Consider the following 24598-nt stretch of genomic DNA (forward strand, 5'->3'; position numbering starts at 1 on the left):
AAACGGGTAGTAATATAATACCTGCCAGAGATAAAGAAGTTATTGTATTGAAAGAAAAGAAAATCCACTAGTAAACAATCCTACTATAGTTGTAAACATACAACAAGTACGAACGCTTCTCATTTGGAAGTATAGTGCACGAACCATTATTTGGTAATGTGTATATTTCTACCTAGATAATTGCTAGCATTATACATTCGAACGTAAAAGCACACTACTGCCGTGCACCTCTTTATATCGCTTTGGAAAGGTTAAAAGGTTTTTTTGTTACGATGCATTTATCCGTTTAAATATGTTTCAAATACGTTTTACAGTAACGATACTTTTCCGTCTCTTTCTCTCTCTCTTATTTTACTCCATCACTCTCGCACTAACGCTCCAACCGTTTTTATTATACTTGAGACAGTTTTTTTCTCCTTTATCCATGTATTTTTTATTTTTTTTTTCCACACCCCCACGTTAGGGTACCCCGTTTTATTTTAAACGTCAATTTCAATGGCTGAACCATAAATTAGAGAACGGAGAACAATGAGAAAACGAACCGTGCACAAAACCTTTTACCAACGGGCGGCACAACGATGGTTTGAAAAGCGATGCGCGTTGAACTTGGTCAAGTGGATGGAAGGACGAGATGAGAACGAGTAGGACTACATGGGGAATTAGGGTAGAGGCAAATTGATCGGTGCCTCCGCAGGGGGCTCATGTAAAGTTTTACTTTTGGCTCCCCAAAAGTTAGACACCTAAAAAGCGTTTCAAGTAACGGCCGTTGCGCTGCCACTACTGCCGCCGCCGCCACTATATCGCACCCGGGTGACAAATGACACGAAAAGGGACCCAAAGGAAAACGGCTGCTTTTTTTCAATCACGCTGCCGCTGCACCAGCTATTATTGCATACCCGTTATTTATGTCGGATCCCTGGCCGAGACCATAACTCGCGGAATTCGGGCCCGAAAAGTTTCACTTACCCTAACTGAAATTGTATAGAAAATGCTGGTTGGACCAAATAAACGACGTGTACTTTTTTTTTGTCGGCCACCGTCGCCGCCGGCAATTCAATTTACTAAAAACCGACGAAGCATCTCTATATATAATACATAACTGCACTTTTCAAACCGTTTCACGGTCGACGATAAATTAATGGCAAACGGGATTAAACGTCCGAAATAATTGTTTTTTTTTTTCAAAACTTTGTTGATGAATTAATCGGTTTATTCTAGTGGTGCTGACGGAAAGTTGTACAAAAAATAGTGAGTATTTTGTCATGAAAAAAAAAATAAATATATATATAATAACTTTTTACAAGTTATCAAATATATGTTATTATTATATATATAAAACAATTTTTCTTTGTTCGTTTTGAAAATATCTCAAGTATTTCAATTCAGGAATTACATATTTATGTTTATGTATATAACCCAGGAAAAAAATGTTCAACCGTTTTTCGGTATTTTACTGTTTACATTCAATTGTATAGTTCTGTAACTAACGTACATACTCAAATTATTTTACATCCACAAATTCCAATGGGCAAGAATTCCAAACGAATTTTTTGATTTTTTTTTATATAATTTTGAAAACATTCATATTTCCAAGTATCTATATTATTATGTAAATTACTCATAGCATTACATATTTCACAACTGGAATACAATTTGTTTTATAAATTATTATTGTTTTTTCAGGTAGTGTTTAAGTTATAATTTTTATGGCATAGAGTTAATTAAATTGTTCGTTCAATTATAAATATATAAACGCTTATAAAAATAGACTATAGAATGGAAAAACTACATAAATATTAAGTAATATAGTATAATATAATTAAACTTGTGTATATAAAGTCATTTAGGAATATTTAAAAGTTTAAAATTAAAAAACCTTATATTGTGTAAATATTAGTATAATTAAATAGATATTTATGACATAATTTACTTTTTGTTACAAAATATGAGAAAAAAATAATAAAAATTTTTTAAAACTTACATAATATTACGATTATCGAAATCATGAGTTGAATTGAAATATTGTAAACTGACAAAAATCATGCCATAATCACCATTAAAAGTCTCTAAAAGGAGGGTGTGAAATTCATATCCCTAAATAATAGTTGAGCAATTATTGTGTGTACAGCATTAAATGCTTAAACAAACGCAACTATATTTTTGTGGTTTGCAGATTATAATATTTTTTATTGAATATTATAGTATAATTAGGTATACCGTTATCAAATATCTAGAATACATTTTATGTTACGAATTATCGATTATATTACTATGCCAAATTTTGTTTTATAAAATTTATAAACATAATTATAATAATGAAATTTATGAAAATTATATGAGCCAATAATATTAGGTTAAACATAAAGTATCGGCATGAATTTTTTAGTAAATATTATTATTTGATAAGTATTTTTTTAATATTAATAAGCTTTGATTAAAAAAAATAATAAATAAATAACATATAATTGAATTAAATTTTATATTTCGAGGGCACGTTTCAATATTTTTTTCAAACATACCAGCTTACGTACAATAGCCAATAATTGGTTTAAGACAAATCATATTATTTATACTCGTACGTCTTAATTAACCATACGACCATTTAAAGAGCAAACGCTAAAAATGTCGACGTTTTACTACCATGTGTGATATTACATAGAATAAACACATAACCCGGAGACGGTGACGACTTCGACAGCTTCTCACACTCTCGCCGCCGACTACATCCGTATTAACCCGTAATTTATAGACGGTGGCCGTTAGCAAGTAGTGGCCCCGGAGGGAGCTCGAAGGAACGACGGCGGCGGTGTGTTTTTATGACGGTCTCGTAATTCGACCGATACACGGCGTGATCTTCGTGTATCTGTGTACAATATATACATCGTGGTTGACGCATTTATTTATGGTTTTTTAATTTAATTTTTTTTTTTATCTTTCCCGACGTCATCCGCGACGGTCGCCTTAAATATACGCACAGCACAGATATTGTGGCGGTGCGCGGACGATGACGACGACGGCGACGGCGACGCGAACATTCCCATGTTTTATGTAAAAGGGACGAAATTTATCTCGGTCTTATTAGCATAACTAAAATTCCTTTAGTCGTCGCCATCCGTCTACATCATCTGGCTTGGTTTCGCCGTACCCCAAATCTCCCATCAAGGGTTTTATTACTAAAACGCAGCAAACCTATTGCGAGCGAACGAGTGCAATAGACGGCGGGAAGAAGACAATACGAGACGCAGATGATTTACATTATATAAAACCGTAAATATTATTTTATACGAATATTCTAGTTGGAATACTATATATTATATATATATATATACTTTAGAAATTGCGAAAACTGACATTTTTGGACATTTTATAGTTGTCACACAATGCGGGTAGAGGGGAAAAACTGCAGTTACCGGTTTGAAGACAGCCCATCATTAGACGGAAATAATATTATGAACCGGACAGTAAGTGTGACGTTATATACGGACATGACGTAATGAAAAATGAAATTATTATGTATTATAATGTTGAAAAAAATAATAATAATGTTCGAGTATGAACGATTTTTGCTGACTTGAGTGCGTTATTAATCTTGACTCAATTTTGTGAATAGATTCATTTAAAATCTCCATTATACTTCACTATTCATGGCTGCATAATAATATGAAAACGGATATTCCAGCATACTTCACTTTAATGTCAAACACTATACAAGTATAAAATACTAAAAAACATATTGCAATATACACGCATTTTATATAATTTTCTTTGCTGTGTAAGATGATAGGTAATAATTATTATTTTGTCCATTTTAAATTAATTCAATTATCACTTATTATAAATAAAAAATTATAATATATAATTCAATATAACGTGAGTGTAATTTAAATTATATTCATACAATATTTTTAATAAGAATAATTATTTCTTTATGTCTGAATCGTTATAAAATAACAAATACTTTTTTTTATTAAATAAAATACATCTTACAACAAACAAAAACTTTACGCTCGTGTGGTTTGTCAATATTACAAGTAAAGTGCCGAGTTTTTTTTTTTTTTTTTATGTTTACAGGCTATAATGATGTTGATTTCACGCCTTTTCCTCAATCAACTCGATCTTTGACGATCACAGTGTCTGTATTTCGTAGATATTTATTAAAATTTAAAAACAATTTTTAATTTACAATTTTTTTTAATCAATTTTTATATAAAACAAAAAATTAATATTATAAAATAATAACATAAAAATATCAAAACAAATTAATAAATGTATAGCTATTACAGCTTGTGTTGTGTATAAGACGTGAAATCGTAAATTATAATAATATAAACTATTGTTTAAGATTTGAATCGACACAAAGAATTTATTTTCCAAATTTTATAAGTTCTAATATTAATATATAATTTATTCTTATAATACACTTGTATAGAATATTTATATTGCAATTTATGAAGTTAGAATCGATTAAATAAAAAAATAAAAATGAATTTTATTCTATTGGAATTTAGATTTAATTTAATATCAGTGGCAAACCCAGGGGATGCTCCCCGGGTCCAGACCTCCCCCCCTTGACTTATGTCATAGTATTTATTTTTATTTTTTAAAGTATCCTGCAATTTTCATCAAATTTTATTGATTAGATTGATTATTAGATTTGGTTTTTTGTTAATAACACGTCAAATTCGATGTATAGATAAAATTAATATTAAAACTAATGTCTAATGATTATACCATAATTTAACTAGCATAATAATAATAATAATTAATTGATATACATTGTAAATATAAATTTAAAAATTTAAAAATATATGTATATTAAATTATTTAATTTTGTTTATTGAGCAATAGAATGAATGTATTATTTAAGGAAAAGAACAGAAAAACAGTAGATAAATAAAAAATTGGACCCCCCCCCATCCTTGAAATAATCCTGGTTGCACCACTGTTTAACATCAATGAAATGAAAAAAACTATTTTTAAACAAATAAATATAAAAATATAGAATTGATAAAAAAAAAACCACAATAATAGACATGAGTTAAGTACAGGACGTTTTTTAATAAAAATTACTATTAAATAAATTTAAAATGTGTAGTAGCATATTTAATCAATAATTTTTATTTATAATATTGTTATAAAATTTAGGAAATATATTCACGGGATTAATATCAATACATCAAAATATACATATTTTAATCAATGAACCGAATTCATATATATTATTCAAACTGAGTGACTCATTATTTTGAAGCACTTGTAAAATATCTAATGGACATAATAAATATCAATAATATTATTATCAGATAAGAATATTAAAAATCAGATTTAACAATTTCAACAGTTGACACCATTGTGTTGTCAGGCGATATGTAAAATATTATTTGTCAAATGAATTTCAACCAAACAAATGAATAATATTTGTAAGGATAAAATGTATTATAATCTATCGCCAAAATGTTTTATGTTTAAAAAATAACTTTCTATTCAATAACAGGGCTACTGGCAAAATTCCAACGCGTATGATATTATATTATGACCGGTCACATGCAGCAGCAGCACATCTGTAAATCAACAGCCGGACAATAATAACAACGACAACAACAACAAAAACAATAACGGCAATAATAGATATCAGCTTAAAACGAATGAGTTAATATCATGGATGTGTGTGATGGAAAATGCAGCGCGAACAAAATGAGATGGGATAATAGCTGGTATGTATAGAGTGCTACGATACGAGGCAGCAGCGCCGACGAAGGGAAGACGGATGGGACGGAAATTAAATTTCAAAATCGAATTCACTCGTATCGCTTTGCGAAACAATGTTTCAGTATCGGTAGCGGCGGTGGTCATGTATAATAATAATATCATATAAGTCACAAATTATATTACAAATATCGCGCGCCGTTATTATAATAAACGTGTGTGGAAGCGAATGGTGCGACGGGAGTACAGTGCATATTATTATGCACGATGTATTTCAGAGTGTAATTTTGCCATATTAGTGTTATATCGATATTAAACGAAAATATAATATATGACCCATATAATAATAACTCAATGATAACATATTATCATATCTACGCCATAATGTATTTTGTACGATCAGTCGATATTTTCGTACATGAAGCCCGCGTACGGGTTTTGTCATGACATCATGAGTCATAGGGGATGAATTCGGCTGGTATAATAAGTTACATCAAACTGCTAGTAACAGCCAATACAATTATTGAAAAGACGGCAACGCATTGCCGCTATGAAGCGGGAGAACGTCATGTTTCCGTGTTTTCAACCATCGACCGGAGACTAAGGGTTCGGTGGCTATTCTATTCGAAATAACTGTCATAGTAGTAATAATAATAATAATAATGGTTAAATAATGTCATTGGTTTTTTTTTTCTTTTTACTACTATTCTTTAATGGCTGGCTGGTCAATCACTATACGTACTCGTCATAACGTCACCACGTCAAAATATATTATTATGCAGTTGGGCTGAAATATTATAAATTGATTTAATTACCTAATAAATATATATAAAAGAAAAAAAAAATGGCGGATGGTCAGTTGTCATCAGTCAACCGGTAATATATTTTCACATCCGTCAAAATCTTTGGAATGAATATTATGTACTTTCCTGCGATACTGGTGGTTTTTCGAATTATTCTGTTTACCAACGTTGCATTTTGCCTTTTTCACTATCGCCTCACAACTACACCAGCGATTGGGTCACGTGTATCCCTAATTGAATTCCTGTGGTGACAATTTTGTTTTTTTTTCACCATCACTTCACTTAATAGTTTTAGTTATCAAAACATAGTAGGTACCTACTGTATGCGTGCATATCTCTCCAAAATTATAATACCTATACACTTAGCATTACAATACTTGATGTAATTACAAGTCTAATAATATTACATTGCATGTCATTCGGTTGTTTGATTCTACATAACCCATCGAAAATCATACTATTCTAAAGCGTGCATAGCTAATATAGCTACATGTTTATTTTATGCCTTAAACATTTATAATACGTGCCCCAATTTGTTTTCGCGAATTCGACAAACTAATCGCCATCGAGTCCTTATCACGACACTAACACACGCACTAAAACGAGCATTAAGTACAATATAATAGTAGTAATATCTATTATTATGTACCTGAAATACATGCGTATTGCAAGAATTAAGTCATTTAGCACTGGCTTCATAGGTCCAATTTTATTGTGATTAAAAATAACAAAGTTGGTAACTATATAATCTATATATCTAATACTAAAATATTACCGTCAACACTTTAGCAAGCCCTCTATAAGAGTTATAGAGTTATAAAATTTTATAGTAAGTATGGAACACAAACAAATAAGAATTTTACAAATAAATAAAATGCTATAGAAACGGAGTACCTAACAAAACAATTCTGAAGGGTAAATAAAAATATAAGATATTTTTACCATACATAATTCGGTAGATATATAACTTTTGGAATGTTAGTCGTGTGGTTAGGATTGATAATGAATATTTACTACAAACAGTTTAGTGTATAGAAAACGATGCTTACTTAAGTCAATTAAAAGTTATGAGATGAGATTAAGATTAAATTTGAGAATGCCTTCACTTAATGATATAAAATAATATGATGAAACAAAACAACTTTGTTAAGTTGCTTAAAATTAAATTGAAGCTCGAGTTTAATGTTATCAAGTGAATTTATTCAATATCAGTGCTTAGCTGTTTGTAATAAAACAGCTTAAAGGTCTTACAGATGTATAATAATCAATGCAAAAATAAACTAATAGTGTAAAACGTTTGATTCCAGTAATAGTTTCAAAATATAAACAGTATTACGATTTCAAAAACTACTTGAACGTCTGTTAAATTTAAATCGAAAATAAAATAAAGAAATATTAAAATACAAAAAATCAAACACACTTCAGAACTTGTACATTTTTTAAAACGATCAATCTCATTTTATATGATTTGAATTTTATGCTTGACTTATATTAAGTATAATATGTAATACTATATAGCTCACTGCATATAAATAGTAATCGTGCTATTTCATTAAAATCCAAGGGGAACCTGAGTGTCAGCAATTTTATTAGCTTTTTACGACTTGATAGTAAATAGTTTAAGAAATCAACACTTGCTTAAGTATATTTATTGTAACTTCTATAATACTACTATGTTCTAATCAAATGTTGTTTACAAAGTTATATTATAAAGATGCAGTTTCTGATAGAAGACTAATGATATTTGATACAATCACCAACATTATTAAAACAACCATTAAAAACAATACGATTTTGATAGAAATAAAATATAGCTATTTAACTATTATCCATAGTTATAATATTAGTTGTAACTTGTATCCTGTTGTTATCATATCAAATTTTTGGATGATGAAAATTATTTTTACTCCCATACAAAAAATATAAATAAAAATTATTTTTATATTCGTTTTAATATAGTTGGAATATGATGCGTGAATATTAAACACGCCAAACTGTATTTTATTAAACGTAATAATTATACTTTATTGCAATAATGTATAATAAGGAAATCGAATTTAGTATAAAATATACTATACATTATTATATTATCTTATACATTATATTCTAGTATCATCGAACTAAATCATGTTTTTCTCAAAAGTTATTTTATCGGATTTTCGTAGACAACAGAATCTTGCCCTCAGCCATTGTGTTCTCTTGAACGTAAATAATGTATACGCGAAATGTCTGCGAAATCGCAGTCTACTACCTATTGATGTGGAATGGTACACGTCATTGGACAGTGAAACGCCATAAGCGTAAAGCAGACATACTAAATTTTCCCGGCACGATGAATCCAACGCGCGTATAGTCAAGTTTATTATAAATAACAACTAGGATCTACCGAAATTCACATACAAGACTATATTATTATAACTTATAAGTATACATATAAATATGAACCACTCATTTTTTTCTTTATTCTTCATAAGACATAAATAAATATTAGACGTTGATAGAAAATCGGTCAATTGTTCAATACTTCAGATTATTGTTAGGGGCAATATTTTCTTTTTCTTGAATCGTATTATTACTATTATTAATATTATTACGTATTATATGTTATATGTACGTCGTTTGTATTATAGATGTGTTATAGGAAAATGGGTTTCGTGGGTAAATCGTTTTTTTGTTCAAAGCGGAAAAGAATGCGGTAAGGATTTTTGTTCGACAAAACAAGGATGGGAAAAATATATCAAAGTTATTAGGTACGATAAAAAATGCAATTTGTCTATGTCTTTAGTATTAGAGAAGATTTTAAAATTGAATACATAGGTAACTCTTATTCATACATTATTCTGTTAATAGCCATACTAATTAAATTTATCGTACTCAGTTTTCCTTATACAATAATCGTGGAATATTATTGATAATATTTTGTTTTAAGTTATTTTCAACGTTTGTTTATTTCTACCACTAAAAATGTAACTTTAGTATGAACCTGACGGATTCATAACAAATAAAAACAATGTTATCATAATTTGTAAAAAGTTTAACCGTAATTCTATTTTATAGTACTCTCACTGTCAAAGTTATTCTTTTATATAAATTGTACTTTAATATTCATTTTAAATTGGCTATTAGTATAACAATAAGAATAAAAAATAATGCTTGTAAATTATTTTAAATAAAATCGTGGTCTCTTCTCGTTTAAATTAGTAAACTTTGTACGGCACTAAAGGGATGATAAAACCACAAACAGCATGTTATACAGCTATACTTAACGCGATGTACACCCTGTCGAAAGTTTTTAGCTTGACAGTTTGACAGGTGAAATGTGTTTGGTTTTACTTTTCTACAGCAGTATTGTCTGACAATAACAATTGAGCACAACCTGCCTAAATTTTAGTCAGAAATAGCCTTATACATTAATGTTTTCAAGTTTGAAACATCTCCACACGTTTCATAAGTATACATAAAAAAAAGTTCTATATGTGAAACTGAAAATGAGTATATAAATTGTTTAAATAGTAGAATGGAAGTTAATAACTCATGAAAAATTATTTTCAAACAAAGTTCATATAATTGCTGACATACTACGATGACTAAAAGAAAATTGTAATTCAGTATATTATTTATTATAGGTACCAACAAGTAAATACCATAAGATCGATAGTCTATATTACACTTTATAATAGATACTAGTATCTAGAAAAAATAAATATTTAACTAACTAACTGGTTATATTGTTTTATTCTAATTTCAAACAGTCTTGGATTTCAAATAAAGTTTCACAGAAATTATTAATAATATGCTGTATTGCAATCCAGGAGGTTTTATCTGTCATCTTCATTCCATGTCAAGTCTGTCAAATAGCGCACCAAGTCAATGAAATAATAATACGCATCACTATAGTAGCGACTCTAACGAGAAACGTCTGTTCTGGACACGGCCGATCTAGGGTTTATTAATTACAAACAATCTCTTCGCGGGAGAAGTTTGAAAACGTCTCAGCGGTGGTGTAAAATTGACCCCTTCGGCGACACGGCGGTCATTATCTAAATAGCGCATTACATGACCCAATGTTATAGTCATTCGTCTAACTCCAAAACCTTTGTAAGTGACGTGTTAAATAGATGTAACAACGTATACCAAAGAAAAAAATAATTAACAAAGTGAAAAAAACACATTGCAATTTCTAATATCCTACATTATTATCATGGTATATCCGAGTAGAATAGTAGTTTTTTATCATTAATAATGTTTTTTCCTTAAATTACAAGCAAGAAAAACATACGATTTAATCTTAGTATGTTTAATGAATAAAAAAATATTTGGGTCAGATAATTTTAGACAAACTCTCTAGTTTGTATAGTTAACCATGATAATGGCAAATTCATTTTTAACGACTGCGACTACGGTTGACCATTATAAATTCGTGCGAATATAACATAGCTACATTTACAATTATTTGGTAGGGATGGGGAGAAAATATAATTTACATTCACGACACACCTCGAATAACAATAATAACGTTCTGTCTATTATACACATTACAAGATTCCTAAATATATTATATTACATTTATATACAAATACAATATTATACTGTAAACTGCATTATATTTTATTATGAATATTTACGCACGCGTTGTTCGGACATAACTCACAAAAACTGATTCCAAACATTACCATTAGGTCTACATGGAAATCGTATGTACAATACCAATTTTCAACGTGGTCATTATTGTAATGTTACACGATACCGTAAATATTATTTTTAAACAGTAAGGTGTTAAGTCACGCCATTTTCATATTATCAACAATAACAAATAATAGCGTATGCAACAATAAATAAACGGCTATTACTTTTGTATTTTTCTGAAAACTTAACTACTCCTCCAAAATGTGTCATAGCATAGGTTATAAACTAATATAACGTACATTTTAAATATCATTAGATTTATTAATACTATGATTTTTTTTTTTTTTTTTTTTTTATTGAAATCAAGTTTAACAATAAAAAAAAAATATTTGAATATTTAAACTATAAAGGTTAATGATTTAAATTGAATAAATAATGTAGGAATAATATCGATTACCAAGAATCAAGACAATCATTATAGTATTCAACTTGAAAATGGGGTAGGAAAAAATACTTTGAAATTCTTTACATTATTGTAAAGGGTAAAAACTTGGTAGTTTACTCGGGCATAATCAATGTATCCATGGCAAATAGTTGGAAGGAAATAGGCTGTTTTTTATATTCGTTTTATCTTGAAATGGATTTGTATTTAATTAAAAAGATAATAATAATAATAATAATAATAATAATAATAATAATAATATAGTGGGGAAATTACGTTGAGTTAGTCAATATATATATTTATATATTTTTTTTTTTTTGCAATTTTCACAAATGAAAACTTGTCAGTCGAGTCTAAATGCCCAATGGTGGTGAAACAAAATCAATTTCCGATATAAAAGTCACTCTTAGATATAATAAGTTATTATTAACGAAAAGTGAATGTAGATAGGTAAAAGGTAGTTGATAACAAATGTCATTTTTCCCATTGCCAGCACCAGATTGTGTGACATTTGGTAACTGCAGGGTGGGTATAGAACCCAAACGATGGTCGAGGGAACGGGAAAAAAGTAAAGGTTAGTCTACAAAAGTTCATGTATCTAAGGGTGGAGGTGGGTTTTTTAATCAAACTGTCGTTTCTACGGCAGGGTGACATCACTACCACTACCGTCAGTGTGGTAATAATCGACCGTGACTCTGAACAACGTCATACGGTCGCCTCGCTACCATACAATCGTATAGGATAATCTCTCTTGCGCCCTTCCCCTCCACGCTGAGAAATACCAAATGAATTACTATCTCTCAAAAACCTGCAGCTTCTCGCCACCACCGTTCTTTTTTTCTACTACCCCGTCTCAGTCACCATGTGTCTCTTTTAATTAATTGATCTCTCGGACTCTGGTAAGACCCTATATTTTTTCCTTCTAGCTCACCACTTTGACTTTTCTTCTTTTCTTATTCACATCAATCTGTTCGTAACACCCGTCTACTATTTGGCCCATCGGTGGACGGAGTTACATACCAGCTCCAATTAGATTTGAGAACGTCTAACAGTTTGTCAACCCCCGCAATCGTGCAATAGCGACAGCTTTTTCCAACCCAGTCGCATCTTCCTGATGGCTCTTACCCGATAATCATCTCACGTATCATATACTAAACCATTTCGATTTCAAAAACATAACCACTTAATCCAAACTGTTCTTCTACCATATTATTATAAATTACTGTATATTTCAGTCCATACATATATTTAATAGTAAAATATCTCAAGCCAAATTCCTGAAATTTGTCTGTTTTTGTATAAAATATTGTACTGATTTATAATAAAATAAAAACAAGAAAGTTAATTAATCAAATAAATATTTTTTTTAAATGGTTGTTTAATATACCATGCAATTATAACTTAATAATTAACCCATAAATCACAAAATATATTATTGTGTATAGAGAATTAAAATTTAATAAATAATAATCTATCAATATTTTTAACTAATACTTATAAGGGCATAGCCGTTTTTGACCCAAATCGTACCCTTCCCTTTTCGGCCAATTCACTTTACGACCAAAATACAATTTTATATAATATATTATGTAAAAAAATAAAATAATTGGTATATAATTTTCATACAATTAGGGCAATTATATAATTATATAACTTAAAAAATTATAAAATTATAAAATGCATAAAATATTGTAAAATGAAGTATAGAAAATTATTTAAAATATAATAATATAGATATATTAACATTAATTTTATGTTAATATGTCACAAACCTATTCATATAGTTTAAATTTTAATTTTTTATATAATATTTTACATATATTATATACTGTGACATATTGACATAAAAATAATGTTAATTTATAGATACGAGTACTATTATATTTTAAATAATTGATACGAGTACTATTATATTTTAAATAATTGTCCACATTTTATTTTACAACATTGTATGCATTTTATACTTTTAATCATTTTTAATACTTATAAAATTGCCCTAATTTACGAAAATTGTGTACCAATTATCTTATTTTTTACATATATTATATACAATTTTGTTTCGGCCGAAAAGGGAATCGGTGTTTTTTTTTAAATTTGTTCAAAAAGTGAATCGGCCGAAAAGGGAAGGATATGTTTTTGGTCTAAATCAGTCTCGCCTACTTATGGGAAAAAATACATTTTATAAAAATATTGATAAATTATTATAATTATCAATTATTATAATTTTATATACCTACAAACTATAATTACCTAATTTAAAAAAATATTTTTTAATTACATAATATTTAATAAAATACATTTCAACAGTAATTTCATATAACTGCGTTTTTAGATTATTTTCATATTTCAAAAATGTAATTTTTTTTATTATTCTTATCATATTTATTAAAAACTTGTTTTAATATTTTTATTAAGTATGGTGAATTATTTGGTATTAATAATTCAATAAATGTATTTAAGTTAAATTATAAAACGCAGTACTACTACTAGCTAGTAATTAATATATTATATATGAATAATAAAAATAAAAATAAATTCCAGTATAATATAATACCTATAAACTGTTATACTATTCTATCAATTTCGCTGTATATAACATATAGAATGTCTATGGCATTCAATCACTTGGTCATGCTACAAGGTTTTCTCAAAATAAATCTATTTATGTCCATTTCAGATTAACCACTGATTATAAATGAACCGTCAACTCATGGTTGATAGCATAGTTTAAATGTAGTAACACAAAGTTCACAATTTTTAAAAGACCTTTCAAATAATTTCTTTGATAACATATTTAATTAAACCAATCCCTGTACATATACAATACAGTTGAAAATGGAACGTATAAATAATTTATAATTTAAAATGAATCGTAAGTACTATATGTAGTTGTATTTTATATGAATGTATATCCATACATATAAATCAACGAAAAGTCATAAGTTAATAGTTTTGTGAATTAACTTATCATATCGAGTACTATTTTGTATTTTTGTGTATTTTAAATACCTACTAAATATGACTTTATAGTTCTTAAATATATACCGAGATTTCATTATTATTTTTAAAGGCTCTTAATAAATCACTCATAACAACGCACTCATCTGGCGAATAACCACGGAGAGGATAGAAGGGTAGGTTTTAAAGAATCAATGAGGCGCTTCGATGGCTCTATACTCGAATGTATTAAAAATCTTCGACTGTATTTAATAATGGTATTATTCCACACTGGTAATAGACTGTGAAGAGAAAACACTTGTGTCTAAAAAAAAAAAAAGGCAAGCAGCAGCTTTCTAAACTGAACAAAAAGAAACAATGATTAAAAACGAGTGCAGAATGACGTAAAGTGGTAGTGGTGGTAATCGCTGAAACTATGGCGAGCAGAGAAGGACAAGAAGAAGAAAACAATATACGACAACGACAAAAGGAATGGGTGACGGGTGTGTTGGTGGGTGGGGATCAAACCGGCCGGAAAGTCGCCAGTCCGTCACGTGAAGAAATTCCCACGGCGACGATGAGACGAGCGTAGTTGTATGCGAGAACATAGTGCCAAAGTGGCGGCTGCCAGCCGGGTCTTTACTTAAACGAGCTAATCTCACCCTCTACACCTACTATAGCTCCATAAACTGGTCCATCACCACCACCCGCCGTACCTGAAAAAGGGACAGCTCGAATTATCCACCCCAACCACCATGGCTATTGAATTGCAATCGAAGTAACGCTGTGATGATGTATATAATATTTGTGTTTTTATAATACACATTGTTATAGTACAACATTTTATATTCATATACATATCTACGGCTCTATTAAGTTTTTTCATGTTAACATTTAATTATTTTTTCTCTTTCCATGGATAACTCAAAAAATAATATTTCAAGGCAGCTAGCGTTACGCACGTTTTATTAAAATCACTATCGCTGTTCAATTAGGTATAAACGTCATTTATATTAAACGTGGATTACAGTTTCGATTTTTAATTTACGAATCTTATTCCATTACATGGAGAGGCGTGGTGGCGTTATAATCCGATTTCAGGCGAAATTGCTAACCTAACTCTACCGACGAGTATATAAATACTTAACTAAAGTTACACGAGAATAGTGCCAATATATATTTGTCGGCTTGCTATCTCTCTCAGTGATCATTAAATAATAATATACAAACTCACATTATATAATTTCATTAGCTTATTTATTGTTGATTTTTATTATGGATTTTGGTACACCAACAGAAACAAATGAGATTAACTATAATCCACAATCAAAAAACAAAATACGAGAGACTACGATTGAAAAAAAAAACATACAACAGCAGTTTGTATATAGATTTATTTTAAAATTATTTATTTTTTTTTTTGGTTTCCATCGACATCATTATTTTGTCATATTGAATATAAAAACCTTCCGAGATAGCAATCGGGAAAATATTGTATTTTTAAATAAGCAATTTGCAAGTACAAAAAAAATGAATGAAAATAAATAAAATGGGATTACCAATGCTCATTTTGTGTTTTCGCAGAATGTATAATGTAAATTTTATCTGATGGGTTTTGATCTTAAAATAATTTGATTTTTTTATAATTTAAACTTAAGATATATTAACAAATAATAATATTTATTATATTATATAAATATACTTAATTTTTTAAAAACAATATTATTGTATTTTTAGGTGAATAAGTGTTTAAGGAGACATTACAAATAATTAACCGATTAAACTAACTTACTTTTAAACCTATACAATTTAAATGAATATTTCGCATTGATTGAAAATATTGTACTTTTATTATGTTTATGCTTTTGTGTCTTTAAAATTTTAATACTAGATAAATAAATAATTAAAAAAAAAAAAATTGTTTTACTTACTTTTTTTCCATCCAACTCGTGTGATCCTTGAGCCAAAACTTTGTCCACACTAGACGGATCTGCAAAAGTAACGAACCCGAATCCCCTGTAAACAAATTAATAGTTATTAAAAGCTGTCGAAAATATTTTTAATCAAAATCTATAAAATGTATATATATTTGTATTCCTTTCAGCTCTCCTCCTCAGTTTAACCCCATGCAATTTAAGTAATAAGAATTATCTTCATAAAATACTGTCTAAGCCATAACTCCAGATATTTAATAGAATAACTTTGATTCAAATAATTTAAAATATTCAGTAATGCTATTTTCAGTACATTTTATAAGTTGTATTTCTATACATATTTAAAGCAACACACACATTTTATTTTTACAAAAAATAACCTTCTTCGAAGATCTTATATTATTGTAGTAAATTTAATTAATATTTTGTACATTATACTAAATACTCGTATTAATAATTAAGAGAATATTGCACCCGCATGTGTTGTATCTGTCTTACATCAAACAACATAGCAAATTTTCGTTCAACAGAATCCATTTTATATTGTTAGCTTTAAAATTAAAGTAAATTTACCAAATATCAAACTTAAATGTAAAAATTTTATCTAGACAATGACATAGGCTTTTATTAATATTATAATTTTAAAGTAAGTTATGAACATTTTAAAGTTTCATTATTTTATATAGCTATCACTCAGCCTTAATATTAAAATATCCATAAAATTCTATATCATTGCCTAGATAAAATTCTTACCTTTAAGTTGGATAATAAGTAAATTTACTCTAATGTTAAAGCTAGCAACATAAAACGGATTCTGCTGAACGAAAATTAATAATGTTGTATGTATGTAAAACAGAGATAACACATACGGGTGCAGCGTCCTTTTAAATTATAATTATTAATTTTTTTAAATTTTTCTGATCTGTTATTAATTGTAACTATTTTCGTTTTAAATAAATTACTATTGCTTTTTTTTTTAAATTATATATTATTGATATTATTTATACATATTCTATAAATTATAATATCATATTATGATAAATTGTATTCATTTTATTAACACTTTACAATGCATATCTTCGTATTAACTTTGAATTTTACATATTACATTTTCTTACGACACAGCAGCTGTATGTTATTTATATGTATACCAGTTAATCTCAGTTATAATATTTTGTCTCACGATATACATGATCTCTATTTAAAATTAACATTTATACATATTGTTAAATTTAAAACATCTTCCATAATTCCTTCATTCCCTCACGCAATTTACTTTGAATATTTAATCTATCACTCTGCTCACATTTCAGGTTACAATTTCTTTGATTAACTCTTACATCTAACTAAAATCAAATTTCTCACCAGTACAAGCTTTATTTTATATTCTAATAAAAACATTGGTATTAAGTATAAAATACAAATTTAAATATAAATATAACAAAAAATTAGTATAATTAATTTCTATATCAACACAAAATATCAACAGAAATCAAAATGTTAAGTACAATGTTAAATTAAAAATATAATTTATTTATGAAATAAGTTTTTTTTTTTTTTTTTTAATATTTTTTGTTAAACAATTTATCAAATAAGTGAAACATTAAGTAAATGTGATGAGAAAAAAAACATATGTTTCATAGAATGAATCCAGTAAAGAAACTTCGAAATTAAATAAATAGTTTTAAAAATTCTACATTTTATGTAATTAAAACGTTTATTGTTCAGTAACTATAAAAACATAAAGTATAATAACTTTCTATACATTCATTTAACAAAATATTTAAATAAATTAGTTTTATTGTTAGTCAATTTTCCAAAAACCAATTACAATAAACTTGAAACAAATATCATCTTAATAGATTCGTAAACTTCCTTTAATCTCGAATATTGTAATTAATATTTTTTTATAAATAACATAACTGTTAAAAAAAAAAATTATTTATATTATTTATAAACATAAAACTTAATACTCAAAAAGTATCTATAATATATTATGTTATTCAAAAGTATTAATGAATTTTTAATAATTATTATTCCTAGTCCACCCATTAACACAACTATATATCCATACTATTTGTATTATTTTTGATGACAGTTAAGGTCTGATGTTTTGTTTTTTGGATGACGGCTATAGTGAAAATAGCGTAGACAGTGGATTCTGCAGTTGCATATAGGATTTCCGTCCAAATAACAGACTTATGTTACAACGTGGGCGTAAATTCCATGTCGTCATAAAAACTGACCGTTGTCGGCTTTAGTGCATGGTACGCGAGCTAATACGTGGTTAGTACAAAAAGTAAAGGACTACGTGGCAAATCAAACGACGGTGAGATGTATAACATAATACATAGGACGCAAAACCATATATAATAAAGGGTTTGAACCTTAAATCATATACAAAGCAGAACGCAAAGGGGCGGAGAGAATGTAGGTAGGGAGGGTGTTGGTAAAGAGAGTGGTGCGTGGGTTAAGAGGGTGAGAGAGGGTGTAAGAGACTTGTGCAACGGTGGCAGAACACACGCGAGGAGCTGCTGCAAACGGGGCGAAGCAGTTGATTTATGTTCAGTTTTAGCATGGAACGTATTATTTGTGAAAACGTTACCACCGTCGAGGAAACCGTTCTCGCACATCCGAACTAGATTACGTGGTAACTTGGCGCGCTATTAAATTCGAACATCACCGCAAGATCCCTTTTACTTCTTGCCCAAGTAACCCTCCTACTTACCACCAATCGGCCTGAACGGCTGAACATCACCATTCGAGGGCAACAAAAGCCGTATTTATAATAATAATAATAATTATTATATATATTATGTTAATGAAAACGTCTACATGACCCCCTTTGTCGTCCGCCCTCGTGATAACCAAAAACCCCAGGTCAAAATATTATCATATTATTATTATTATTATTACCATCGTTATAACAAGTATTATTATTATTACCACACACATTATATATAACATATTGTATCACACAAAAACGTTTCTTTTTTATACCACAATATTATTAAAATATATTATATACTAAACATAGATACGTATATATATATATCATTTCTGGTCCAACTTTGTATATAGTAGGACCTACGTCGTAGATACATAATTTTATAAAAGCCGACGTAGTGTTACGTGTACACAAAATAACTCGGGTCACTATATTATAAATTACAATATGATTTAATAATATTGATTAAAAACAATTTTTTTCAGCCGACGATAAATGCCACTTTTAGTATAATTAAAACCCATTTGGAATATCTATACTTGCCTAGCTATCTATATTGAACTATTGTTTAATTAAAAACTATAAATCAAATGATTACATCTTCAATGATTATGATGCAGCTTAGACAAAAAATATGCTTATACAAATTACATATCGTGTTGTTATATTATAAACTATAATAGTATGTTACACTAAATTGTTAATTTCTCAACTTTTTTTCTATGAATTAATTTGTATATTTTATGTATTCTTAGATTCTGCGTTAAATTTTAATGTAATTTATATATATATATATATATATATATATATATATAATGTTTGATATAATTTATCCTTGAATTTGAATATTTATATTTTAAATTTATTAAATAGGAACATTTTTTAACTAAATATCCAATATTTTATTTTATCATTTGATATTACTAAGATGATTAAACATATTTAGCAACAATTTAATATACACATTGAAATAATTTTTAGTATTACTGTAATACTATTAATATTTGGGTTTAAATTATAATTAACTTATGAAATATTTTATCATAAAGTAGATTGGATTTTCAAGGAACAATGTCAAGAGAGATAACAGAATAATGATATTTTATGAATTAATTATAAATAGTAAGTACCAGAAACAACACTTAAACTAACAATTAATCAAGAAAAACAACGTCATTGAATTTTTAATTCTACAAGACAAGACACTTAATACTAAATTTTTCATTGAATAAAATAATTACATTACAACTAAAGAAGAATTTATATCTCTATATACTCGTAATGTGTATATTTAAAAGAAAAAATCCGCTTAAACTGTATTCTTTCTTTAATACCTTTAAACTTCACAACCCATCAATATATTACACCAATATAAGAACATTTAAGTAAAATCATTGTAAACATTAAATTAACACTTTTGCAATACTTAAATCTAATTATTTGATGTAGAGACAACAACGAACATTTTTTTTTTTAATTTATGTATAATACCTAACGTGGTTAGTATTTAAAATAAATGTTTTACACTTATATGTGTCTAGATTATTACAAAAAACTTAAAAAAACATTTAAAGAAACCAAATAAATGTATCTATAACCTTTTAAATACACCATTATACTTATAAGAGCAACAGCTATACGTACTAATAATTTGATTGCTTTATTATCTAACTTTGAGGATTTCTTAACATACATTAATATCAAAATAGCAGTGATCAAAGTTAATCAATGTCAAAATATTTTTACATCATCCTCTTAAATCATGTATTTTCTTTCAATTTAGGAAACCCCATCAAACACAATTTATTTAATATTGAAATAATTAAATTTAAATAAATAATCGTATCAGTAATAAAATATGTTATAAGAACTGGCAATGAATAATAATAATAATAATAATAATAATAATAAAAATAAAAAAAAAACCATGCACTGACAAGAATATAATATTTATATTACGCGAAGTATTGAGATGTTACTTATATGTGAAGTACAGCATAAAAAAATATAATTAGAAAAATTAATAACTTAATAGTATTTTAAATAATAATAATAAAACAAAAAACAAATCAATGTGGCAGCTCATTAAAATAAAATACACCAAAGCGATATTAATATGCGGGTCGAACATAAAACAATCAATATTCTAAATACACAACGGTACACCAATAAATTAAAACATCCCAACTAAATATTAACAACAAAAATAATAAAATATTAATTAATTTTGTTTTAAAAAACCATACAAAAATTAGCTATAAACAAAATGCCAGGAATATTCGATTAGCTAAAATCGATATAAGTAATACATACATTTATATACACACACAGGTAAATTATGATGTGTATATACACGGATATTAAATATTATTATTTTCATCCATTTATAATATAAATGATTACGTTTGGTATGTAAAATGATCAGTTGTCTATATTTTTCGTATTAATGGTATAGCTAATTGAATTTCCCGGTATCGTAATAATCACAAAACACACTCCAAAAAACCTATTCCGTTAATATGTTTCCTACCTTGACACATATTTCAGCTCGTTTTCGTTTCCAGCGGTCTGATCAGCTACAGCAACACGGCTGAAACCCCATTTATAACGTACAATCACAACTATGCTCACAACAATGATTTTATTTAAAGATTTTTATTTATATATATAAAAAAAAAAAAAAAAAAAAAAAAAAACAAGAAAAACAAAAAACAAAAAAACAATTTAGTTTTATATTTTGCCCAGAAAATCGTATGACTTAGAACTTCTCATTATGATAAAATGCGTATAGTAGTGGTAGTAATATTAGTAATATTTGTACCTATACTTATAGACATACCTATTATATTATGTATTACACTCCTCATATTACAATAATAATAATAATAATAATAATAATAATAATAATAAAAATAACAATAATACCTAATACAACTACATTCTTTATTATTTTTTTTTTTTTTATTATTACTACTTTTTCAATCCCTCAATCCTCTTCCTATACCCTCACTATCATAATACACTACCTACACCCCCCCGGCAGGCAAACGCGTGCTGCTGAACCAGCCCGTATAATATATTTTATATATAATAATATTATTTACATAACATTCTGCTCGACGTACACACATATTGTATACGCGGCACCGAGTGAATATCATTCCTCCTGCCACCGCCACCTAGGTCAATATTATGGTAATGTGGACCCGTTTATTATTTAGATCACATCGCACCCGGAATCGAACGGGACGGGAAATCCGTACGATCGGCAAAGCGATCTCAATGCTTCATCGGCGTGCGTACCGATGCAGAATTTTTCCACTTTATATTATTTATTATACATATATACGTTTTCCGTCTACTAACCCAACAACCCTATTTATACACACACATATATATATATATAAACTTTTTCTCTGGCGGAGGAAAAAATTGGCGACGAGGTGGATTTAATCACGATGCAATGGGAGAAAGGGGTTATATATTATATACATGTATTTATTTACTTTTTTTTTTTTAAATCGATTGTGACCAGGAAATTTCTCTATACCCGTTCTTCCCAACATATACACACAAACTATATGCACTCACAAAACGTGCGTTCTTATGCCCTCTATAGTGTATGCACCGAACCACTGATGAGATCGATGATATTTTTAACGCAAGATTAAACACATACACATACACCGCGCTACAAATCGTATTTTATGAGAATTTATGAAACGCCATCAATGTGACGCACCATTCAAACCAGCGTATATTATGTAAAATATATTGTATATTTGTGTATAGGTACCTACGTATATTATGATTTGTGGGACTGTATGAGATAGTTTTTATTTTTTGTAACTGTCTTATACTCGCGTAAATAATATTTCAGACAATTACTCAGGCGACGGTCAGACAGCGACCGGCGGACAAAGCGAATTATATTCGGTTCACGACACTCGGAGATTTTTGAATACGTGTTTGCGACCCAAAACCACAAAAGAAGGTGACTTAGATAAAAAAAAAAAAAGAAAAAAAATTTCAATGAATAAAAAATTGAATTTATATTGTGCTTTCTAACCAGTGTGTAACCCAGCCGGTTAATCCAGTGGTAATCGATTTTACCAGATACTATATAATATATATATATATATATATTATTATAGTTAATAAATTGCCATATTTAATATTAAAAACAATGATAAAAATACGAGTTTTACTCATATTATTAAATGCATATAGTACTTATTATAATATATTTTATTCATTTGAAAATAATACGATTTTATTAAAAAATTCATCATTCCGATAAAATAATTACCATATAAAATGAATAGATGATGAGAAAGATTAAATAATATTGCGTTTCATAAACCAAGCTGTATATTGAAGTGAAATTTAAATTTTAAGTTAATCAATGGTATTATACAAAATATCATATTGTATATTGATTTTTAAACTTTTAATAACATCAAAATTGTATTTGCATTATGTTTGATTTATTTTAATTTTTTAACAGATTATTAAAGTTTGCCCTTTAAATTGTAATTTATTGATAGTTTTATAATTTCATTAAGCATATCTATATATCAATATATTGATGGTTGCGACCACAGTTGGATAAAAGTTATTTTCTATAAATAAAAAAAATGCGAAAAATGGGGTTCTCAAATTATTTTTATATGGTTAAAAAATGAATGTGTTCAAAGTTCGCCCAAAAATTTGATATCTCAATACAAAGGTTAAATTGCACAAACTATAATTATTTCATTCCTTTATTAATTTGATTGCAGTTAAAACGTATTATTATTTATTGTGCGAAATTGGCGTGTAAAATATAATTTAATTAAATAAATTAATCAATAATATTATTAAAAGTTAAAATAATTTAATTTTTACTCGTGAGTTGAAGAGTATCTATATACAATACATACATACATAAATATAAATAAATAATAATCTTGATATAATATAGTATATTTATAATATTTCCATTTCGTTCCAGTTAAATTGTGATAAAAATCAATTTTAAGCATGATAGCTTTCGATCGTAATATTTTCATTTTGGATACCTATTAAAATATATTTTCCATTTCTACTACCATCCTTATCATAGGGCTTATGTGCATTTATATTATTTATGTATACACATATATATATTATTATACCATACGATTTATCAATACTCAGAGATTTTTTACCTACTACCTATGGTTTTTAAAATTTTCAGACTTACCCAGTAGGGTGCTCGACTCAGAAAACAAAATTTCAACTTACATTTAATTTAACCGTAGACCGTAGTTAAGAAAAATGAGGTTTTATTTTTAATATTTAGTATAAAGTTTTTGTACGACCAATTAAGAAAGAGTAAACGCGCACTATAGTTTCAGTACAAGATGTATAATAATCGTATAAATATAAATAAATTTACTTT

At 27.8% G+C, this 24598-nt stretch overlaps 1 protein-coding gene across 2 annotated transcripts in view; it reads right to left on the reverse strand.

The window, feature by feature from the left end:
• The window catches only part of LOC112604358 (RNA-binding protein Musashi homolog Rbp6-like), a gene marked incomplete at its 3' end in the record, with an annotated part of 335083 nt that overhangs the window by 99873 nt on the left and 210612 nt on the right, over positions 1–24598 (reverse strand). Inside the window, 2 exon segments of one of the 2 annotated variants that reach the window (XM_025353344.1) lie at positions 16446–16530; positions 21707–21766. In XM_025353344.1, coding sequence (XP_025209129.1) covers positions 16446–16530; positions 21707–21766 — 145 coding nt within the window. 2 annotated transcript variants of the gene reach the window in all.

The sequence above is a fragment of the Melanaphis sacchari genome, unplaced genomic scaffold (assembly GCF_002803265.2).
Source record: "Melanaphis sacchari strain LSU unplaced genomic scaffold, SCAv2.0 Contig11_pilon_pilon, whole genome shotgun sequence".
NCBI lineage: Eukaryota > Metazoa > Arthropoda > Insecta > Hemiptera > Aphididae > Melanaphis > Melanaphis sacchari.